The sequence below is a fragment of the Myotis brandtii genome, unplaced genomic scaffold (assembly GCF_000412655.1).
Source record: "Myotis brandtii unplaced genomic scaffold, ASM41265v1 scaffold250, whole genome shotgun sequence".
NCBI classification, from domain to species: domain Eukaryota; kingdom Metazoa; phylum Chordata; class Mammalia; order Chiroptera; family Vespertilionidae; genus Myotis; species Myotis brandtii.
In genome coordinates this window covers 2,613,903-2,635,185 of record NW_005359478.1, presented here as the reverse complement: position 1 = coordinate 2,635,185, position 21,283 = coordinate 2,613,903, and the positions used below count along the sequence as shown (strand labels likewise).

The 21,283-nt window shown below is 45.1% G+C and overlaps 1 protein-coding gene across 3 annotated transcripts; it reads right to left on the bottom strand.

Annotated features, from left to right (window-relative positions):
* On the bottom strand, positions 1-19,710 carry SLC25A44 (solute carrier family 25, member 44). Of its 3 annotated transcripts, XM_005867571.2 has the most exons (5): positions 19,542-19,710; positions 14,175-14,214; positions 11,994-12,631; positions 5,001-5,128; positions 1-2,025 (listed from the first exon to the last, which is right to left on the bottom strand). In XM_005867571.2, coding segments are annotated over exons 2-5 (960 nt in total). In that variant the 5' UTR covers positions 14,177-14,214; positions 19,542-19,710; the 3' UTR covers positions 1-1,833. The 3 variants fall into 3 exon arrangements, with proteins under 3 accessions (XP_005867633.1, XP_005867634.1, XP_014396324.1); XM_005867572.2 differs by lacking the exon at positions 14,175-14,214 and having other exon boundaries at positions 19,542-19,709; XM_014540838.1 differs by lacking the exons at positions 14,175-14,214; positions 19,542-19,710 and having other exon boundaries at positions 11,994-12,649.
* Between the last annotated feature and the right edge of the window lie 1,573 nt (positions 19,711-21,283).

The window sequence follows — 21,283 nt, the reverse complement described above, 5'->3', positions numbered from 1 at the left end:
AAATCAATGGAACAAAAGACAGAGAAAGAAGGCTGGCTTCTGTTATGTTAGTGGTTCTTAAGGTAAAGGGGTGACAGGGGCAGGAAGATTCAGAATGATCTGTGGGCCTAACCCTTTGGATGACCGTTTGTGGGTGGGAAGGAATCTTGACAAAGTGCAAGAAAAAGCAAACCAAAATAAGGGAAAATAACCCTCAAAGATAAAAGACCAAGATGGGCAGTGTCAGTGGTGAAGGTAGGAAAATGTGTCTTTCAGATTCTGATCTGGCCAGGGCGATAGAATGTGGGGCAGCTGTAAGAAACAGCAAGGCTTCAAAAGGTAGCTAGCACCTTTCCATTGGCACCATGGCCCTTCCCAGGGGGTGGGACCAATAAGAAGGTTTGAAGGATCACCCTGGCCAAATGTCTCAAGTACAAGTGCAGGGTTTGATATGCCTCCTTCTCATCCTTTTTGCTGCACCTCTCTCACCTGCAACACAGGCTTGGTAGACACGGTAGGATGAGGCAGGGAAGGAACGCTCCTCACTTAGCTCCTGAGAGCATCAACAGGTAATCTCGGCAGTATCAGGCTGGTGTGTAGTGGTCCTGGTATTGGGCGACTTCCTGACCCGCTCTCTTCCAAGCATCCCTCTCGAGCAGCAGTCGCCAACCTTTCGGACCTCACAGACCTCACGGACCAGCAGTGATCCGAGGACCACTGGTTGGCGACCGCTACACGAGAGGGTACCATGACTGGGATGACTTCACATTGGGGAGAAGAAAACACAAACAGTTCCACGTATCAGAGACTGAGACAACATCCGTTTCCGTGAGTCCAAGTGATTGGGATATAGATGTATTACAACTGCCCTCTCCTAGGCCTGGCTCAGCTGGTCTGGGAGATGGGCTGGGGCACGCATCCCCTCTTGGCCTATCCAAGCCAGCTACTCTCTCAATCTGACTTTTCAGGGTAGTGCTCCGAGTCCCGTGTGCCCCGGGCAGCCTGATCTACTTAGAATTGTGCCTACCACTGTAGTCGTCTGGGCCAGGGGAAGCCAGCAGCTTGTAAGTCCTGGGACTGCAGGGACATGGAAGGGATAGGGAACTGAGATTGAAGGAAAAGCTACATTGTATTTTTCTGAGGAAAGGGTGGGCTCTGACTGCAGGATTGGACAGGTGCTTTAGCAGGACAAAGACAGTAACCTGGTTCACAGATGTTAAAACAATATAAACACACAAAATAAAGTATTAACATTTCTCCCCATCTAATAACTCCGAAGAGAGGATGAGCACTCTGAAGCTTTTGCTGTGCCTACTCCCTGTGCAAAAGTGCCTGGCACCTTGCCCCCAGTGGCAGGAAAAAGCAGAGTAGTCTGGTGGGCAAATCAGTCCCAAAATAAAAATAAGCCTAAGAGACGAAGCAGGAAAAGGCTGATGGCAAACTGCTTGGAATCTGGGCTGACGGCCCAAGTGGAAGAACCAGTGGCAGTAAGCAAGCTCTATGTACAGCTCTTATCAGGCTCTCAGGGACACGGATGGAAAGGGAAACCAGAAGAAGGCTTAACGGGAGGCAGAGTGGGACTAGTGGGAGGGTGGGTTCCTTAGGGGAGGATGGAGTACAGGGACAGAGTGAGGGAGCCCAGTTGGGTAGGAAAACTAAATAATGGGGGCAGGAGATGCAGGTGTGGAGCCTCTTCAGCAAGAGCAGTTCAAAGTCTCAGTTCCTGTCCCCTACAGGGCACCTGGCCCAGGGCAGGGCTAGGTATGTGGTAGGGGCACTTAGAGCGGGTGCTGTCTCCCTACTCTGTCCCCTACCCAGAGTCGTGTGGGAAACAGAGGCTTCTCTCCCACACTGTTACCAGTGTCTCGAGTCCACCAGCTCAGGTCTGAGGCTCAGTTTCTTGAGGCTCTCGTAGCCTACCACAATGACAATGGTGGAGGGCGTGGCTGAGATGATTCTGGCTGAGAGGCCCTTCATGAGGCCCCAAGGCCCCTCTTCTGCCATCAGCTGTCTGAAGGTCAGGATAATGGAGTTCTTGCCCTCAACCTGGAAAAGTCAACACAGTGGAGGGTCATGGTCTGCAGTCAAAGCTCCTCTGCTCATTCTCCCTCTGCTTATGGAAAACTGAATTTGAATTCTGCTCCCCAATTTACTAACAGCATAACCTCAGTAATTTAACTCACTCTTTGCACTTCAGTTTCCTTGAATATAAAACAGTGATAGTCCCTATGCCATGTGGTTCTGAGCGGTAAACAAAAGACTTGTAAAAGTTGAGAACAGGACCTGGCAGACAGTAAGTGTTCAATAAGCATTAGTCATTACTGTCATTAGATAAACTACAGGCGATGAGCTTTGGACTGGGTGCTTCTCTCTGGTCTCAGGGTGGCTGATTCAGTCACCTCTAAGGCCCTCTGCAGCTCTGCCCGTCTGTGATTCTGACTCTGATCATCTCAATCCCTCTGAACCCCCATGGCTGGAGTCCCCCCTCTGACTCTGTTGTTTCCCAGGCACCTATCTTCCCTATCACATTGGAAGCCTGGCTAAGGCAGGAATCTTTTCTTTCTCAACAGTCCTGCCCCCTCCCCCTCCCCCTAAATCCTGCCACCAAACTATATCTTTAGATACCACCCATCAGACCCTCAGTCAAGGCAGGACAGGTGCACTCCTTGTTACACCTCCTGTACTGTATGACCTTCACAAGGTGGTCCCACCTATGGCTAAGAACATCTACCCACTCGTCCTGCCTCCTTTAACACCCTTCTCCACACTCCCGTCTTCCTCTCAGTCCTCTGCGCCCCTAACCCTCACACTTATCCTCGGCCACGTCAAGGGCTTTTCAGCTATACCTCTGGCCTCATATGCACTTTGTCTCCTCTGGCCTGGAAGCACCTCCGAGTAGAGACCTATCCTTTCCCTGGATCTCCTTGCAGAACACCCAGGACAAGGCTCAGGAGAGAATGAAGATGGAACCTCTGTACTTTATTATTTACAAACTAATCAGATGCCAGCTTACTAGTACTCATTTTCAAATGTGTGTGGTGGGGGGAGGGCATTCTTTCTTGAGATAAAAATATCTAGATTTTCCCAGACAAGGATAAAGGAGTTCATCACAAAAGCAAAGAAGGACCCAGCAATTCTACTTCTGGGTATTTATTGGAAGAAACCCAAAACACTAATTCGAAAAGACACATGCATCCCTGTTAACTGAAGCATTATTTACAATAGCCAAGATATGGAAGCAACCTAAGTGTCCATCAATTGACGAATGGATAAAGAAGATGTGGTGCATATATACAATGGAATATTACTCAACTTTTAAAAAGAATGGAATCTTACCATTTGCAACAACATGAATGGACTGAGAGGGCATTATGCTAAATGAATTAAGTCAGAGAAAGACAAATACCATAAGATTTCACTTATATGTGGAATCTAAAACACTAAATGAACAAAACAGAAACAGACAACATTTTTTTTCTTTTAATCTTCACTCAAGGATATTTTTCCCATTGATTTTTAGACAGAGTGGAAGGGAGGGGGAGAGACAGAGAGAGAAACATTGATGTGAGAGAGACACATGGATTGGTTGCCTCTTGCACTTGCCCTGACCGGGGCCAGGGATCGAGCCTGCAACTGAGATACGTTCCCTTGGCTGGAATTGAACCCAGGACTGTTCAGTCCAAGGGCTGACAATCCAACCACTGAGCCAAACTGGCTAGGGCTACGGGAGCGTTTTGATGGTTGCCAGATGAGAGGGGGTTTGGGTGAAAAAGGGGAAGGGATTAAGATGTACAAATTGCCAGTTAGAAAAACAGTGCCAGGGTGTAAAGTACAGCAGGGAATATGGTAATAACTATGGATGGTGTCAGGTGGGTACTAGACTTAGCGGGATAATCACTTTGTAATTTATATAAATGTCTAATCATTATGTTGTACATCTGAAACTAATACAGTATTGTATGTCAACTGTAATTGAAAAATAAAAAAATGATTAAAAAAAATACACCTAGATTTACCAGCCACCTCCATCCCAACATCCTGGTGTTAGGGAAGCTAACTGCACTCCCAAGCTGTTATGGTTATTTTTCTTCTCTCCCCTCCTCAGCTTGCCTCTGAAGCTATCCAGATCAGATAGTAAAACCCTCCATTCTCTTGACTTAAAGCTTTATACAGCAAAACCTGCCATTTATATTTTAATGTCATCATTCAAATTCTATTTCCTTGAACTAGGTACCCTGATATTGTTTTTGAGCTGACTGAAGACAGGAACTATAACTTCAGCATAGCACTACCAAGGGCTTTGTTGGTGTTTTTGCTGAGTCCACACAATACCATCTGTGAAACCTATTCAAGAACAGTCAGTCTCACCCTGGCTGGTGTGGCTGAGCTGGTTGGAGTGTCGTCCCGCACATAAAAAGGTTGCGGGTTCAATTCCCAGTTAGGGCACATATCCAGGTTGCAGGTTCAATCTCCAGTCAGGGCGTATACGGGAGGCAACTGATCAATGTTTCTCTCTCACATCAGCATTTTTCACTCCCTTCCTCTCTCTCTAAAATCAATAAAAACATATTCTCTGGTGGGCAAAAAGGGGGAAAAAAAAAAAAAGAACAATTTCACTGCCTGTAGAGAGCTCACAGAGAGAAACCAAACAGACCTAGGAAATGAACTGAAATTGATATTTCTAAATGCAGGTAAGGAAAAGGTGGTTATAGGCTAGGCTAATAGGATAAAAGGCTGTAAGAAGAAACCAGCAAGAATTCCTAGAGGCATGGGCAAGTAAAGGAACAGAAGCATGCAAGCTGGCAGACAGGATGAGAAAAACATTCTAGGTGCTTCAAAGTGCTCAGCTGGTTTCTGTAAATGCTAAGTCATAACCACAAGGAAGGGGCTTGGATGACCAAGAGATGCTGGCTGACCTACACAGCCATGACACAGAGAGGTCAGGGGAGGGCTGGAAGGCCTAAAGATCACACTTCTAATGGGTAATGCGGGAGGAGGGTTGCGGTGGAGGCTGGTCTTACCTGCACTCGGGTTCGGATGACGTCCATGGGATTGGTGAGGATGGAAGCCGTAGCTGCAGCCAGGGGCCCTGAGATGGCTTGAAACACAATGTGAGGGCATTCCTTAGGACAGAGGGATGAGAGCTGCTCTGGAATGGAGGGAAAGACAATGCCTTAAGACATGAGGTACCACCCTGTCTGCCCTCACACTGCTTCTACCAATTGGGCCAATGATGACAAACCTTCCATCCTTAGCCACCTCAGAGCCCACCATCCGCATAACGCCCATCTTTATTTCTCTTTGCTTCCTTCTGAACCAACAAAAAATTATAAATCTGAGGCTCTATCCATAAGTCATCTTGGTTACATCTCTGGAGAGGGAAATTTCAAAACCTCTTTGCTTGCTGACTCCTTTCATCTGATGGACAGAAATCCTTCCTGATATAACAATCTTATGCTTGTGTTCTGCTTTGCCCAACCCATAGGCTAGAAAAGCACACACTACATATTTTCTATTATATGCACTGAATAACTGGTTGGATACATTAAAAGCTGGTAACACTGCCCAGCCAGCGTGGCTTAGTGATTGAGCATCGACCTATGAACCAGGAGGTTACAGTTTGACTCCTGGTTAGGGCACATGTCAGGATTGCAGGCTCAATCCCCAGTGTGGGTCATGCAGGAGGCAGCCAATCAATGATTCTCTCTTATCACTGATGTTTCTCTCTCTCCCTCTCCTTTTCCTCTCTGAAATACATAAAAAAAATTTTTTAAATAAACATTAAAAAAAACTGGTAACACTGATTGTCTTTAAAGCAGGGAGTTGTATGACTGTGGGGAATGGGGGCTTTTTCACAGTATACCCTTCTTTCCTACCTTTTGAATTTTTTAAGAAGTTTTTAAAAAATTGGTTTTAGAGATGGAGGAAGAGAGAGGGAGAAACATCGATGTGAGAGATACATCAATCAGTTGCCTCTCGCACACGCCCCCAGGGATCGAACCCACAACTGCGGCATGTACCCTGACCTGGAATCAAAGCCTTGACCTTCTGGTGCACAGGATAACACTCCAACCAACTGAGCCACACTGGCCAGGGCCCTACCTTTTGAATTTTGAATCATGTGTTTTTACAAATAACAACAAAATTACAATTAAAAGAGAAAGTCATATCCTACAGCCTATATTAAGAAACAAAAATTTTTCAAAATGCTGAAGAAGACTGAATAATAGCCCTGGCTGGTGTGCTCAGTGATTAGAGTGTTGCCCGTGCACCTAAGGGTTGGAGGTTTGATTCCTGGTCAAGGGCACGTACCTGGGTTGCAGGTTAGATCCCCATCCCCAGTTGGTTGCATTCAGGAGGTAACCAATCGATGTGTCTTCTCTCATCTATGTGTTTCTGTTTCTTTCTCTTTCTCTCTCTCTCTCTCTCTCCCCCCCCCCCCCCCCCCCCCCTCTCCCTTCCACTCTAAAAATCAATGGAAAAAACATCCTCAGGTAAGGATTAACAAACAAAACAAAAGAAGACTGAATAATACCCAGATTCACCCATTCCCAGTATCACTGAGAAGTTCACCTACAATTGAATTTTTTGCTTTACTCTCTCTAGAAGTGAAAGACAAGAGCTCATTAATTTATTCAACAAAGATGTATTGAATGGCTACCATGAACCAGTCCCTGTGGGTTCTGAGGATATAACAGTGAATAAAAGAGCCTCAAAATCCTTGCCCTTGTGAAATTTACATTCTAACTGCCTGAATAAACAAACAAAAAGCAAAATATATAGTTATGTCAGAAGGTGATATGTGCTAGCTAGATAAAAATAAAGCAGGGCCCTAACCGGTTTGGCTCAGTGGATAGAGCGTCGGCCTGCGGACTCAAGGGTCCCAGGTTCGATTCCGGTCAAGGGCATGTACCTTGGTTGCGGGCACATCCCCAGTAGGGGGTGTGCAGGAGGCAGCTGATCAATGTTTCTCTCTTATCAATGTTTCTAACTCTCTATCTCCCTTCCTCTCTGTAAAAAATCAATAAAATATATCTTTTTAAAAAATAAATAAATAAAGCAGGAAAGGAGACAGGAAACAAACACCAAAGGTAGGGTGTGAATGGGTTGCCATTTTAAACAAGGTGATCATGAAAGCCCTCTTCAGAAGGTGAAGTCCTAAAGAAGAGTGCAAGCTATAAGGCTCTGTTGTGGACAGAACTTTCCAAGCAGAAGTAACATCCTATGTAACGGTCCTGAGACACCTTAAATCTTCAAAGGGCAGCAAGGCCAGATGCCTGGAACAGAATGAGGGAGAGACCACTGGATGAGGTCCAGGAGGTAAGTCATTTAGGACCTTGAAGCCATTGCAAGGACTTTGGCTTTTACTCTGAGACTGGATGTAAAATAGATTTATCATCTTCAAAGATTCCCTCAGTTTTCTCTCTACAATTCAATCACCATAATACCTTTAATTTTTTTTCTCATGCTCCTAGTTTGGGTATTTTGTAGCCAGGCAACTAAATATTAGGGAATAAGTAGGATGGTAGGGGTCGGCAGGGCAGAAGTGAGAGCTTCTAAGACCCAGCAGCATGGCAGAATTCCTTAAGCCCTACCAGAACCATCTCCCCCTGATTTCTAATCACTTTCTTCCCCAGGGTCAGCATACAAATAGAAACAAAGTGAACTGGTGACTCCTCCTCATGGGTGTCCTGTTTCTCTTGACAAGAAAGCATTTCATAACCATTAAAGGTAGCATCTGGGCTGGCATTGCCAGCCTCCTTGGGCCTGTCTGCACTAGCCCTCAGGCCTGTAAGCTGCAGTGGGATCCAGATGCCAATTCTAGACATGCATACATGCCATTTTCCTGGGGCTTAGGGAGAGATGTAAAAACAAAGGCAAGAGGGTGGGGGAAAGAGCCCCATGTCTTTCCTTCTCCATTATTCATTCAACAAGTGATTACTGGGCACCTATTATCTGACTTGGTTTAAGTCTCTCCTGGCTAAATAACTTTGGACATGCAATATAAATCATTTTTGTTTAATGCTTACTAGATGCCAAGCACTGAGATAAGCACTAGACATAAAACAGAAATGGACAGGAAAATGCCTTTATGGACCTTACAGTCTAATTAAGAAGCTGGGGTTGGAGATAAAATAACTGCAAATTATCACAAGTGCTATTAGAACAAGTGCTCTGAAGGAAACAAGGTGCTGAAAAAGAAAACAGAAAGAACCCTCTTTCTAGCTGGGTAGTTAAAGAAGTCCACTCTGCAAAGGTGGCATGGAAGCCAAGGCCTGAAGCATGAGAAAGACCCAGCCACACAAAGAACAGGGGAGAGGGTATTCCAGGCAGAAAGAACATTATTTGCAAGAGCTTTGAGGTGAGAACGGAGCTTGGTGTGTTAGAAACTGAGAGAAAGGCAGTGAAGATGGACCAGAGTGAGGAAGGGGAGAGTAGCACAAGATGGGGCTGAAGAGGCAGATAGGAGCCAGATCATGTAGACCAGTGTTGACCACGGGAAGCATTAGATTTTATTCTAAATGCCGACAAGTCAGGACTGGTAGATTTTAAGCAAAATGGGATAACGAGAACCAGTCTACTCATTCAACAAATATTTACTGAGAACTTCAATTCACCAGAGTCTAAGAGACACAGTGGTCACAGAGCCTGGCACATGGTGGATAGTCAACAAATGTTAGTTTCCTCCCCCATCTAAGAACCTTTCCAGTGAATTATATATCAATATAGCTGGAAAATATGCATTAAAAATAAAAGAATCTTTCCACATTGTAGAAGAGATAAGGCACACACAAATAACATCAAGGAAAATGTAATAACAGCCTTAAGAAAGATTCAAGCAATATAATGGAGGTTGAAAGGAGGGAAAGGTCACTTCTGGGTTAAGGGCTACATGGAGAGGATGGGATAGGAGGCAATAAGGAGCACTTAAGTCATGATTTCACCCCGGTAAGTATCCCTGGAAGGCATTGAAGCAGAGGTGTGATATGAACAAAGCAAAGGTAGGAGAGATGACACATGGTTGAGGAACTGTACGTAGCTGGCTGGTTGCAGCACAGACTATACACAGGGGAGCAGCACTTGGTTTCACTATAGAGGGAGGCTAAAGCCAGGCTGAAGTGTTTGGATTTTACTCAGCAAGCAGTGGATCTACTGAACAACACAGAGTTTAAAAAGTTAATCCAGTAGGAAGTGAGTGATAGATAGGAAGGAAGAGGCTTCTAGAGAACAGGCTGATGCTGCTGTCCAGGAAGGTGGTAACAGTGGCATGGTTTCCAGGAAAGGCAGCAGGAATGGAGAGAAAGTTTGGAAAGACATTTTGGGGTCACAAGGACTAGATGTGGAGCCAAGGAAGAGGGTGTGGCCAAGCTCAATCCCCAAGGCTTCAGTCTCAGCAATTTGGAAAATAACATGACCACTGACACATAGAAAGAAGTCAGAAGAGAAAACCAAATTGGGATGAAGAATAGTTCATAGAGCCCCCGAGGGGTCCCAGATTGGAGAGGGTGCAGGCTGAGCTGAGAGACCCCCCCATCCAGTGCACAAATTTCGTGTACCGGGCCTCTAGTATTAAAATATTTCTCCTAATTAATTTCCTTTCAATGTGCATGAATCCGTGCACCAGGCCACTAGAATATGTATATATGAAAAAAGAATAGTTCATAGGATAAAATTTCAGATGTAAATACATGCATCCAAGTTGAGAGGTCAGTCAATGTTTTTCTGGAGCAGAGCTCTGGAGAGGTTAGTCTGGAAATGGAAATAGAGATTTTGGGACATATTAGAAAAGTACAACTCATTTGTAAATGAAATCAAATGAAGAGAGAAGGGAGAAGATAGACTCCAGAGAACATGCTCACATTTCCTAGGAAGTTTTTTTTAACATTAAGATTGCCAGGCTTGCCCTAGCTGGTTTTGCTCAGTGGATAGAGCATCAGCCTGTAGACTGAAGGGTTCCGGGTTCAATTCCGGTCAAGGGCACATGCCCAGGTTGCAGGCTTGATCCCCGGTGGGGGGCATGCAGGAGGCAGCTGATAAATGATTCTCATCGTGGATGTTTCTATCTCTCCCTCTCCCTTTCTCTCTGAAATCAATAAAAATATATTTTAAAAAAAGACAAAGAGATTGCCAGGCTCCATTCCCACAGAATCTGATACGAAGGATCAGGAGAAGAGTCCAGGTATGTGAATTTTACTTTTTTTTTTTAAAATATATTTTATTGAGTTTTTTACAGAGAGGAAGGGAGAAGGGTAGAGAGTTAGAAACATTGATGAGAGAGAAACATCGATCAGCTGCCTTCTGCACACCCCTAACTGGGGATATGCCCGCAACCAAGGTACATGCCCTTGACCGGAATTGAACCGGGGACCCTTCAGTCCGCAGGCCGACGCTCTATCCACTGAGCCAAACCGGTCAGGGCTTACCAGATACTCTTGTGTTAAACAGAAGAAGAAAGAAACAGAGAGGAAAGAAAGAAAGTGAGCTAGTTAAGAAGAAGGAGAAAGCGATAGAGGGGGAAAAGGAAGGAGGAAAAAAGGAAGGAAAAAAGGAGGAGGAGGAGGAGGAAGAAGAGGTACAATCAGAAAAACAGAACTATAAAAGTACAGTGCCATAGAAACAAAATGATTCTAGGTTAGGAAGTCCTTATAAAATCTGGTTAGAAAAGTTCCAGATGAGATAAGACAGAATGCCCACTGCCAAGGGTTAGAGGCCAGCAGCAGAATTAGGGAGGTTGTAAGCATAGACTGCCCTAACTGGAATTTGCTAGTTACCCAAAACTGCCATGTCAAGGGCAGCAGGCACACTCTTGGCAATGTGTTCTGCCCTTTCATAAGGAAATTAGGCAATGTTTATTGAGGCTCTCAAAAATCTTATCTTTTAACACAGTAATCCCATTTCTGGGAAATACTTAAAAAGAAGTAAAACGTGTTATGAACAAAAAATACAGGAGTGCAGAGGTTCATGGTTATATCACATCTTGAATTTAACAATGCCGAGGAAAGGCATCCAACTCAAAACCTCACTATTATTCATTAATTTTATCTTCAAATCCCAAATACCCCTTAATTTTGTCCTTTTCTATCTTCAAATTATCTGCCAATATTCCACTAACCCTAGTTGATTGCAATGCATAAAGAATACATTCTATGGTCTGTAGGGAGCGGCTGTAGGGTCAAGCCTCTGACTGACCTGTGGCAGGGCCACAAAAAAGTCCTAGCTTGGAGGGCAGAGCCCTCTTAGCATGATTGAACTTAACCTTATAGCCCCTTCCTAGTTCCTTCCTAGGTAGCTAATGGGCTGCGGGAGGTGCAGCAAGTGCTGCCAAAACAAGGTGAAACTCACAACACTGCAACCATGTTGACTACTTCCTTGTTTTGCTTTGACTATAAAATAAAGCCTGGGCCCTAACTGGTTTGGCTCAGTGGACAGAGCTTCAGCCTGCGGACTAAAGGGTCCCAGGTTCGATTCTAGTCAAGGGCATGTACCTTAGTTGTGGGCACATCCCCAGTAGGGGGTGTGCAGGAGGCAGCTGACCGATGTTTCTCTCTCATCGATGTTTCTAACTCTCTATCCCTCTCCCTTCCTCTCTGTAAAAAAATCAATAAAATATATTTTTTTAAAAAATAATTAAAAAATAAATAAAGCCTGGGCTTGGAGGCTGGACCTTTCTGTGTCCTCATCCAGGAATGGAAGATCCACCCAGCCCCAACTGTATTCTCTTTGTCTGTCTTCTTTAATCCTTCACCGCCCCTCCTCAGGTTCACCCTTGGCCGTGCTGGCATGGCACAATGGTCTACAATAATCTACTCTACTTGTCTGATTCCCCCCACTTTAATATAAGCTCCCTGAAGGAAAGAACTATGTATTATTCATCTTTGAATCCTCTTGAATCAAATGTTTACTGAATGAATGGCCCATTCTCCCATTAAATCTCCCTCTGTCACATGTACAGAACAAGGGTATCTTAGCCACATTAGTAAACCCACACCCCCCTCTCCTGGGTCCCTGCTTACCTGCGTAGAAGTGATAGAAGGGCCACCAGACAGCACTGTTCGGGATGTAGGTCAGCAGTGAAGCCACATAGCCTCGGTAGAAGCCTCGAAGCCCATCAACCCGCAGGATCTGCCTGATGATGTCCTTGGTTTGGCCAAAGGCAATTACTCCTTGTCCCTCTGGGTTCCCTCGCACATGGAAGCGGCCCACTTTCTCACCCTTACGCTGCATCATCAGGTGCTGAGAGACCACATCAATGGGCACTGTGATGCTCTGGGCCACGAGAGAGGCCGAGCCACCAGCCACAAGTGATTTGACTGTGTTGCTCTGGCTATAATCAGATACAAACTTCCGGGTGAGCTCGTAAGTGGTGACGTAGCACTGGCCCGAGATGAGGGTGAAGGTGTTGACCAGGAACCCCCGGTAGAGGCCAGTCACACCATCTGCTCGAAGGATCTTAATGAAAGCATCAAAGGTCCCATGGTAGAGGCTCTTGCCTTTCTGAACCTGCAACCGAGTGCGGATGAGGGTGAATGGGTAGACGCTGACCCGGATCATCATTGTCATTGCCACACCAAACACGTAGAACTTTTTCTTGTCCAGGTGTTCCCACTCGATGATCTGGATGTTGCGTTTGTCTTCCATTGTGCCCGAAGTCCTGGGGATTTTAGCAGGGTGGAGGGATGTGAGGAAGGACCTCAGAACTTCACACTTTCCCCTCCTGGCTAGACTCTGAAACCCCATTCTCAGGCTTCATCTTCCGGGGTACTTAACTCAGTCTGGCTCTGGATGTTCCGTCACAGGTTAGGAGACTGCCCCCTTCTCTCTCCTTTATCAGTCCTTCCCAAGTCCAGAAACCTTTCCTTACCTCAGTGACTTCCCTGGTTTCACTCCCATGTCAGCTCCCTACCCCCAGTTTATCATCTATTCTGGTCTCTCTGCCTCTGCCTGGGCCCTGGTGTCATGGCCCATTCTCCTCCTCCTCCTCTGGCTCACCCAAGCAGAGCTCTGGATGCTATGGACAAACCAACCACCTGACAGGATGTAAGGCCTTTCAGTGGGCTAATAGGATGCCAGTATGTGACATTTAGGAGGTTCCTAAAGGCAGGGGGAAGTGCTCCATTTTTGAGCACTAGGCCCACTGAAGAGGCACTGCCTTTGACCTCGCATCCCCAGCAGAGTGCTTTTTATCACCCTTTACCAGCTGACTCACCTGACTTCATTTATGGTTTCTGTGCTGGCCCCTCTGAGCTCCCCTGGCCCACCCTCACTACACTTATATTTTCTCCAGTCTGCATTAGAAGAAAGTGTGGGGAAGAAGCTAAGTGGGGCTTTCATACCACAGGGCACCCCCTCACACACACCTCCCCACTCTCCAATGAGAGTAGAACATTAGGAACAGGCAAAGATCAGAGTCCTCTTTGGTTATTAGATAACTCGCTCTAGAGAAAGAAAAGAACCACCTGAAGAGCCTTGAGAACCACAGGGTAAAGAACATGTTTGGCCCCTTTCATCCCTAAGCATATAAATCATTGCCTCAGTCCCAGGTACAATGAAGGGAGATTCAAGTAACAGAAGACTCTGCCTTCAAGAAACTCACAGTGAGTTAAAAAAAAAAAGACACAGTATCTCTCTGGGGAATGATGTCAGATACAGCCCTGGCCCAGTAACTCAGTTGGTTAGAGTGTCATCCGTTCTATTCCCGGGCACATAGAATCAGCCAATTACAGCCCTGGCCCAGTAACTCAGTTGGTTAGAGTGTCTATTCCCGGGCACATAGAATCAGCCAACGCATCAAAGCAATGTTTCTCTCTCTCTCTCTCTCTCTCTCAAAATCAATCAACAAAAAATTTTAAAAAGGAATACAGGGCAGCCCTTGCTGGTTTGGCTCAGTGGATAGAGCGTCGGTCTGCGGACTGACGGGTCCTAGGTTTGATTCTGGCCAAGGGCACATGCCTGGGTTTCGGGCTTGGGCCCCAGTGGGGGGCATGCAGGAGACAGCCAATCAATGATTCTCTCTCATCATTGATGTTTCTATCTCTCTCTCCCTCTCCCTTCCTCTCTGAAATCAATAAAGAAATACATATACTTTTTTAAAAAGGAATACAGGGCAAATCAATGTACACAAGACCCTCATGTTAAGTGTATCCATTGCTTAAAATTTCAAACAAAACTAAAAAGCCTACTAATGTAGTACTTACATAAAATCAGGACCTTCCAACTGAAGAACTGTCAAATGAACTGTAAATGAAAGGGCATCATATAGTGGACACATTCTTACTAACAATGTAATGTGCTCCTGTGTAGGACATGACATGTCTAGAGGGTTGAAAAGTTCTACACAAGTAGTCCCGGTGCTAATGCCTTGGCAAAACTCATGTCAAGTGTTTAACCAGAATCCATCTTCAACCACTTTCCCCAGGCCAAGGCCCTAACTAGCCGAAATCGTTTCTTGGTTCTCCATGGAAGTCAGTGGGGAAGCAAGGTTAGCTTTTCAGTATTCCCTGAGCTGGACTGTGTCGCTTTCATGAAAGTACAGGATCCTGCAGTGCACACTGAGTGCCCGGGAACTGAGGGACAACCTCCCTTCAAGGTGAGGCACAGGGGAGGTACATGTAACCAGCACAGGCTTCCTGGGGAGGACAAAGCAGTTTGAATGAAGGAGGGATACATGTAGACAGTGAAAGGGAAAGAACAATAGCTTGGAACAACTAGGTTGGCCAGAATGGAGACTCTAGACTGTGGAAAATAAGTTAGAGATGGGGTTCTCGGAGAACCCCTGAAACACTGGTGTGCCATTTGCTGTGGGCAAAAGTGGCCCCTCCTCCCCACCAAGTCCAGCAGGGCAATCTTTTCTTTTGAGGCCCTTCGAGAGAAGGTGGTCACTGTTTCCCCTGCCCCAGGGTATTTGTCATCCAGGGTCCCAAGGTCATGTTTCCATTACCATTGAGAGTTGAAGAGAGACACTAGGATTTACTGACTACCTAATTACCCCGTGCAACCATACAACCTAATCTGTGCATAGCTGGATACTTCTGCTAAGGAAATAGAGGGTCAGCTGTATTAAAAGGAATAGACCCAAGGTCACGTAGCTGGTCAGTGGTAAAAGCAGGATATGAGCCAAGAGTTTTTCTCTACTCCACCAGTCCTTTTACTCCCCTGGGAGTTGAAGAGCTCCGCCACAAATCACTCTGTTCGGTCTAAAGCCAAGTCATTTCCACTGTGGGAGCAGGACGAATGCCCTCATGACTGCCAGGCACCCAAGGGTTAAGCACAAGCTCCTGGCCCTGCAGCTGCCTATGGATTTCTTAGCTTTGTGCTAGAGAAACCAAGAGCTGCCTCTGCTTTCTCAGTGAGCTTGCGGAATGACTGAGCTGAGTGACCAGTCACATTGTTGTCACAGGACAAATACAGCAGGGCTCAAGCAGGAAGGACTCCTACAGGGATCATGCAAATTGTATGCTCAGCAGGGCAGAGAAGCAGAGCAACAAAGGATTCTGTTCCAGGACCTGGTTTTGTGGGCACCATCTCAATTTGTCAGCTGAATCACAAAGTACCAACATCTCCTGATGAGAAATCCTAAGGCAGGACCCAGTGCCTGCTTTCCTCCATCTGACATGTGCCAGTCTATTTTATTTCTTTTTATTTTTTGTATTTATTTAGCGTGTGTGTGTGTGTGTGTGTGATATACGCGCGCGCACACACGAGCCAGTCTATTTTAAATTCTCAGAAGGAAAAGGGACTCTCCAAGGCTGAAGCAGTTAATTCTAATTTATTATTGCCATGGTGACAGAAGAAACCACTAAGAGTCATGCCTCAGAGAGAGAAGCCTCTACAGTTGAAGAAGGAGAGACTCATTACATCTACCCCTGTTCCCTTCAAAAAGTAGGACTGCTCCTAAAAGGTGGGATCTCAACCTGCTCTTTCCCTATATAATAAAAGGCTAATATGCAAACTGTCCCCTACTGGGAGTTCGACCAGGAGGCAGGGCCAGCCGACCAACCGCCTGCGGCCCCTCCCCCTGGCTGGCCCACCCCAGATCGGCCCCCCCACCCTGATCGCCACCCCACCCATGCACGAATTTGTGCACCAGGCCTTTAGTATTATATAAATGCCAAACTTCCTGCTCAAATAACAAAACCAGTACCTCTTGTTTTACCCTCTGGAAAATCCTCCTTGCAGATACCAGTATGCAAACTTCCTTTAGCCTTCCCAACTCAATCAGCCCAACTCATTATGGCTCTTCCCAGACCCTTATTTTGTGTACATGGCTCCAATTCTGAATTTCCCCCATCTTTTAACACTGGTTGGATACGAAGGCTGAAGTGTTTCCTATGAAGTCATCAAATGAGATGTCAGAGGCAGAACCCTCACTACCAAGCCCAGCAGTGGAAAGGAACAAACTGGTGGATTCAGTACACATCCTCTGCACTTCCACTTTCCTTTGTAGAAAAATCACACTTGACTATTCACTAGGTTTTGAAATGAGATTACGGTTCAGGACAAGGCAATGTCACCTGGAAGGCAAGGCCATGCTGTGGAAAGAACACTAGTAGTCAGGAGGTCCAAGTTTGAGCTCCTCTTCCATCATAGAGTTAATTTACACAAAACTAGATTGTGTAGCCTACTATTGGTAGCTGTATGGTATAGTCTACTGCTCCTAGGCTACAAACATTTACCATATTATTATTGTACTGAATACTGTGGGCAACTGTAACACAATGATAAATATTTGTGAATCTAAACATAGAAAAGGTACAGTCTAAATATAGTATAAAAAATAAAAAATGGTACACCTGTATAGGGCACTTACTATGAATGGAGTTTGCAGGGCTGAAGTTGCTCTGGGTGAGTGAGTGAGGAGTGAGTGAATGTGAAGGCCTAGGACATTACTGTACACTATTGTAGACTTTAAAAACACTGTACACTTAGGCTGCACTAAATTTATAAAACACTAAATCAAGCACAAGCAAAAATAATGCAATCAAGAGATTTGGCAAACATGAAATAGGTGGGGCTGCTGTCAGTATAACACAGCATACTGATTATAGCAAACTTTTTTTATTAATCCTCACCAAAGATATGATTTTTTACTGATCTTTACAAAGAAAGAGAGAAACATGGACCTGTTGCCTCTTGTACATGCCCTGACCAGGAATCAAACCCACAACCTCTTGGTGTACAGGAAGACACTCCAATCAACTGAGCCACCCAGCCAGGGTGAAAAGTTGTTGTTGTTTTAAGTAGAAAGAGTACACTCTAAAATAATGATTAAAAGTATAGGGGGGAAAAAAGGAGACATATGTAATACCCTTTGTAATACTTTAAGCAATAAAACAATTAAAAAAAAGTATAGTATAGCCCTGACCGGTTTGGCTCAGTGGATAGAGCGTTGGCCTGCGGACTGAAAGGTCCCAGGTTCGATTCCGGTCAAGGGCATGTACCTTGGTTGCGAGCACATCCCCAGTAGGGGGTGTGCAGGAGGCAGCTGATTGATGTTTCTCTCTCATCGAGGTTTCTAACTCTCTATCCCTCTCCCTTCCTCTCTGTAAGAAATCAATAAAATATATATTTTTTTAAAAAAAGTATAGTATAGCAAGCCCTGCCAGTGGGCTCAATGGTTAGAGCATCCATACATGCATGGAAAGGTCGAGGGTTTGATTCCCAGCCCGGTCAGGGCACATGCGGGAGGCTACCAATCCATGTGTCTTTCTCACATCGATGTTTCTCTCTCTCTCCTCCCCGACCCTTTCCACTGACTCTAAAAAATTAATGAAAAAAATATCCATGGGTGAAGATTAACAAAATAACAAAACAAGTATAGTGTACAAATACCTAAACCAATAACACAATTGTTCATTATCAAGTATTATGGACATAATTGTATGTGTTTACTTTTTATAAAAATATTTTTATTGATTTCAGAGAGGAAGGGAGAGGGAGAGATAGATAGAAACATCAATGATGAGAATCATTGATCGGCTGCCTCCTGCACACCCCCTACTGGGGATCGAGCCTGAAACCCAGGCATATGCCCTTGATTGGAATCAAACCTGGGACCCCTCAGTCCGCAGGCCGACGCCCTATTCACTGAGCCAAACCAGCTAGGGCGTCTGTGCTCTACTTTTATACAACTGGCAGTGCAGGTTTGTTTACGCCAGCATCACCACAAATGTGTTGTGCTAAAACATTACATTACGATGACCACAACGTCACTAGGCAATAGAAAATTTTCAGCTCCATTATAATATTATGGGATTACTGTTGTATATGTGGTCTGGCACTGACTGAAATGTTGTTATGTGATACATGACTGTATAACAGTGTGATGCAACTCTTATGAGCTAATAGCATTTCTATCATTTCAGAAAGCTGTACTGGACAATGTTGCTCTAAATCATTGCTGTTTAAAGTGGTACACAGACCAGGCAGCATGGACCTCAGTGGGAGCTTGTGAGAAATACAGAATTTCAGAATGCACCCTAGATCTGTTGAATAACAACCAACATTTTAACAAGATCTGGAATGATTAATATGTCAGAATTTTAGAGACATTACTTTAAATATTAAGGATTATCAGCAATATAAAAATGATTACAAGACTCCAAAAATCCAGGATCCTTATGACTAGGTCAGGAGCCCTTACTCCCTCCAGACTTGTTACCAGAACTTGGCTCAATGTCTACTACTGCCTGGCCCAGCGTGGCTCAGTGGTTGAGCATCAACCTATGAGGTTCGATTCCCAATCAGGGTACATGCCTGGATTGTGGACTCCATCCCCAGTAGGGGGCGTGCAGGAGGCAGCTGGTCAATGATTCTCTCTCATCGTTGATGTTTCTATCTCTCTCTCCCTCTCCCTTCCTCTCTAAAATCAATAAAAATGTATTTTTTAAAAATGTTTACTAGACTCATTCAGATCTTTTCAGCCAACCACCCCCATCAAATTAAATCACCTTCTATAACTCCTGACAAGACACCCATGGGGTTTGACCCCCACTTCCCAACTGGAAATAAGATCTTTGCTCCCTCCTTCTGTCCCCTACTGCATCTGCAGCAACGCTCCGGATCGTGGGAGCTATCCACATGAACGTGAATATGTTTACATGCTGGACCACTTGTCTTATTAACGATGGAGGAAGATGTACACCGAATGCATGCATTTCTTTAGAGGACGTCCTTGGTGATATCTCTGGCCCCTCCCTTCAGATTATCTTCCTAGGATTAGGTGAGATACCCACCCAGCCTCTTGGTCTTCAAGAGGTACCCACGTGATCCCTCACCACAGACACCACGTGACAATTCTCGCCACCTCCTCTATGTGACACCCCCTTTCTACACTTGGCCTCCGCACAGCCACCTCTGGGTCCTCGGACAGGCCCCTCGCCAGGCTTCTATGGCTGTCGGCGAACCTCATCCTCCTCCGACAGGAAAAGATGCCCCTTTGGAGTCGTCCTTCATGCCCAAAACAGCATGCGGGCTCCCACGGAACTGCAGCCGGGCACCACAGACACCCGTTGCCTCCTTGACAGGTCCAGGCCCTTAGGCGCTCCAAGCCGGCGGTTCCTTACCTTCTCAGAACAGGGCGGTCCCGCCGCGCCTGAGGCGAACTCCACGCCCAGACCGCTAGGCCGCAGCTCCCAATCTATTCGCGGTACCCGGCGACTGCCAGCTTCGGTGTACATCTTCCTCCATCTCGACCCGGCTCCTGGTACTAACCGGAACCGGAAATTGGGACGCTGTCATTCCGCCCCCTCCGGGGGGCGGGGATGAGTGGTGGGCAGCTCCACCAATGGTGTTTGGAGTCCGGGGTGAGGGCGGGCTGTCCCGGCGGCCATCTTGAATTCGGGCAGAAGCCACGCTTTTATTAGCTTCGTTATGCCCTCAGCTCTACGGCGCGTGCGTGTCGTTTCTCATTCGCGCAAATCGAGTCACCCGCTGCTTCTGGAAGATCCCGGTCTAAATGTGTCACCTGTGTTTGGGATCTATTAGAATCCTTAAATTAAAATCTAATCTGTAATTTTTGTGTAGCTTTTCTTATCCTTGGAGTCAAAACAGTAGAAGCCAATGTGCAGCAGGAAGGACGAAAGGTAGACAACCAATTTTGAAGCGTGGGGACTCAAAAAATTCAGGAATAAGGGACACCCTGGAGGTGGCTTAAATGACATTAAGGGTCGCTTCAACTCTGAAACTATTTGCCTACGCATGGATTTAGAACAAGAGGGAGAGCTCTTTAAATGAGGGGCTGGGAGGACTGGAGTGGAGAGTCAATTCATTTCAAAATAGACATTTCTATAATTCAACAACAAAATGACAACAACCCAATTAAAAAATGGGCAAAGGACTTGAATAGATATTTCTCCAAAGATATACAAATAGCCAACAAGCACATGAAAAGGTTCTCAATATCATTAATTGTTAGGGAAATATGAGTCAAAACCATGAGATCCTATTTCACACCCACTAGGATGGCTTTAATTGACATAAAAACCCAGAAAGTAACAAGTGTTAGCAAGGATGTGGAGAAGTTGGAGAATTGAAACCCTCAGACTTTGCTGGTGGGAATGTAAAATGGTGCATCTGATGTGAAAAAGTTTGGTGTTTCCTCAGTAAGTAAATAAAATTACCATATGACCAAGCGATTTCACTCTGAATATATACACAAAAGAATTAAAAACAAGTGTTCAAATAAAAGCTTGTATAGGAATGTTCATAGCAGCACTATTTACAGTAGCAAAAAAGTAGAAACAAACTATGGTATATACAATGGAATATTATTCAGTGATAAAAAGTGATGAAGTATTGATAAATACTACAACATGGGTGAATCTTGAAGCCATTATGTTAAGTGAAATAATCCAGATACAGAAGTCACATATTGTATAATTCCATTCATATGAAATATGCAGAATAGACATCTATAGAGACATAAAGCAGCCTTCTGGTCAGGGCCTGGGGGAAGGAAGAATGGGCAATGACTACCTAATTGTACAGAGTTTCATTTTTGGATGATAAAAATGTTTTTGAAATAGAGAGTGGTGATGATTGTACAACATTGTGAACTCTCTCTCCTTTGTCTCTGAAATTGATAAGGACAGTTCAGCCAAACAGTAATTAGGAACACCACACACATGCAGTATGACTTGCTGGTGGCATAAGGTTATTGACAGATCATTGAGTAAATGGCTTCAGTTCTTGTGTCTTGGTGTGCTTTTTCTTGAGGTTATTTATTTATTTATTTATTTATATTTTTTTAGAAAGAAAGGAAGGGAGAGAGACATTGATGTGAAGGAGAAACATCAACTAGTTGCCT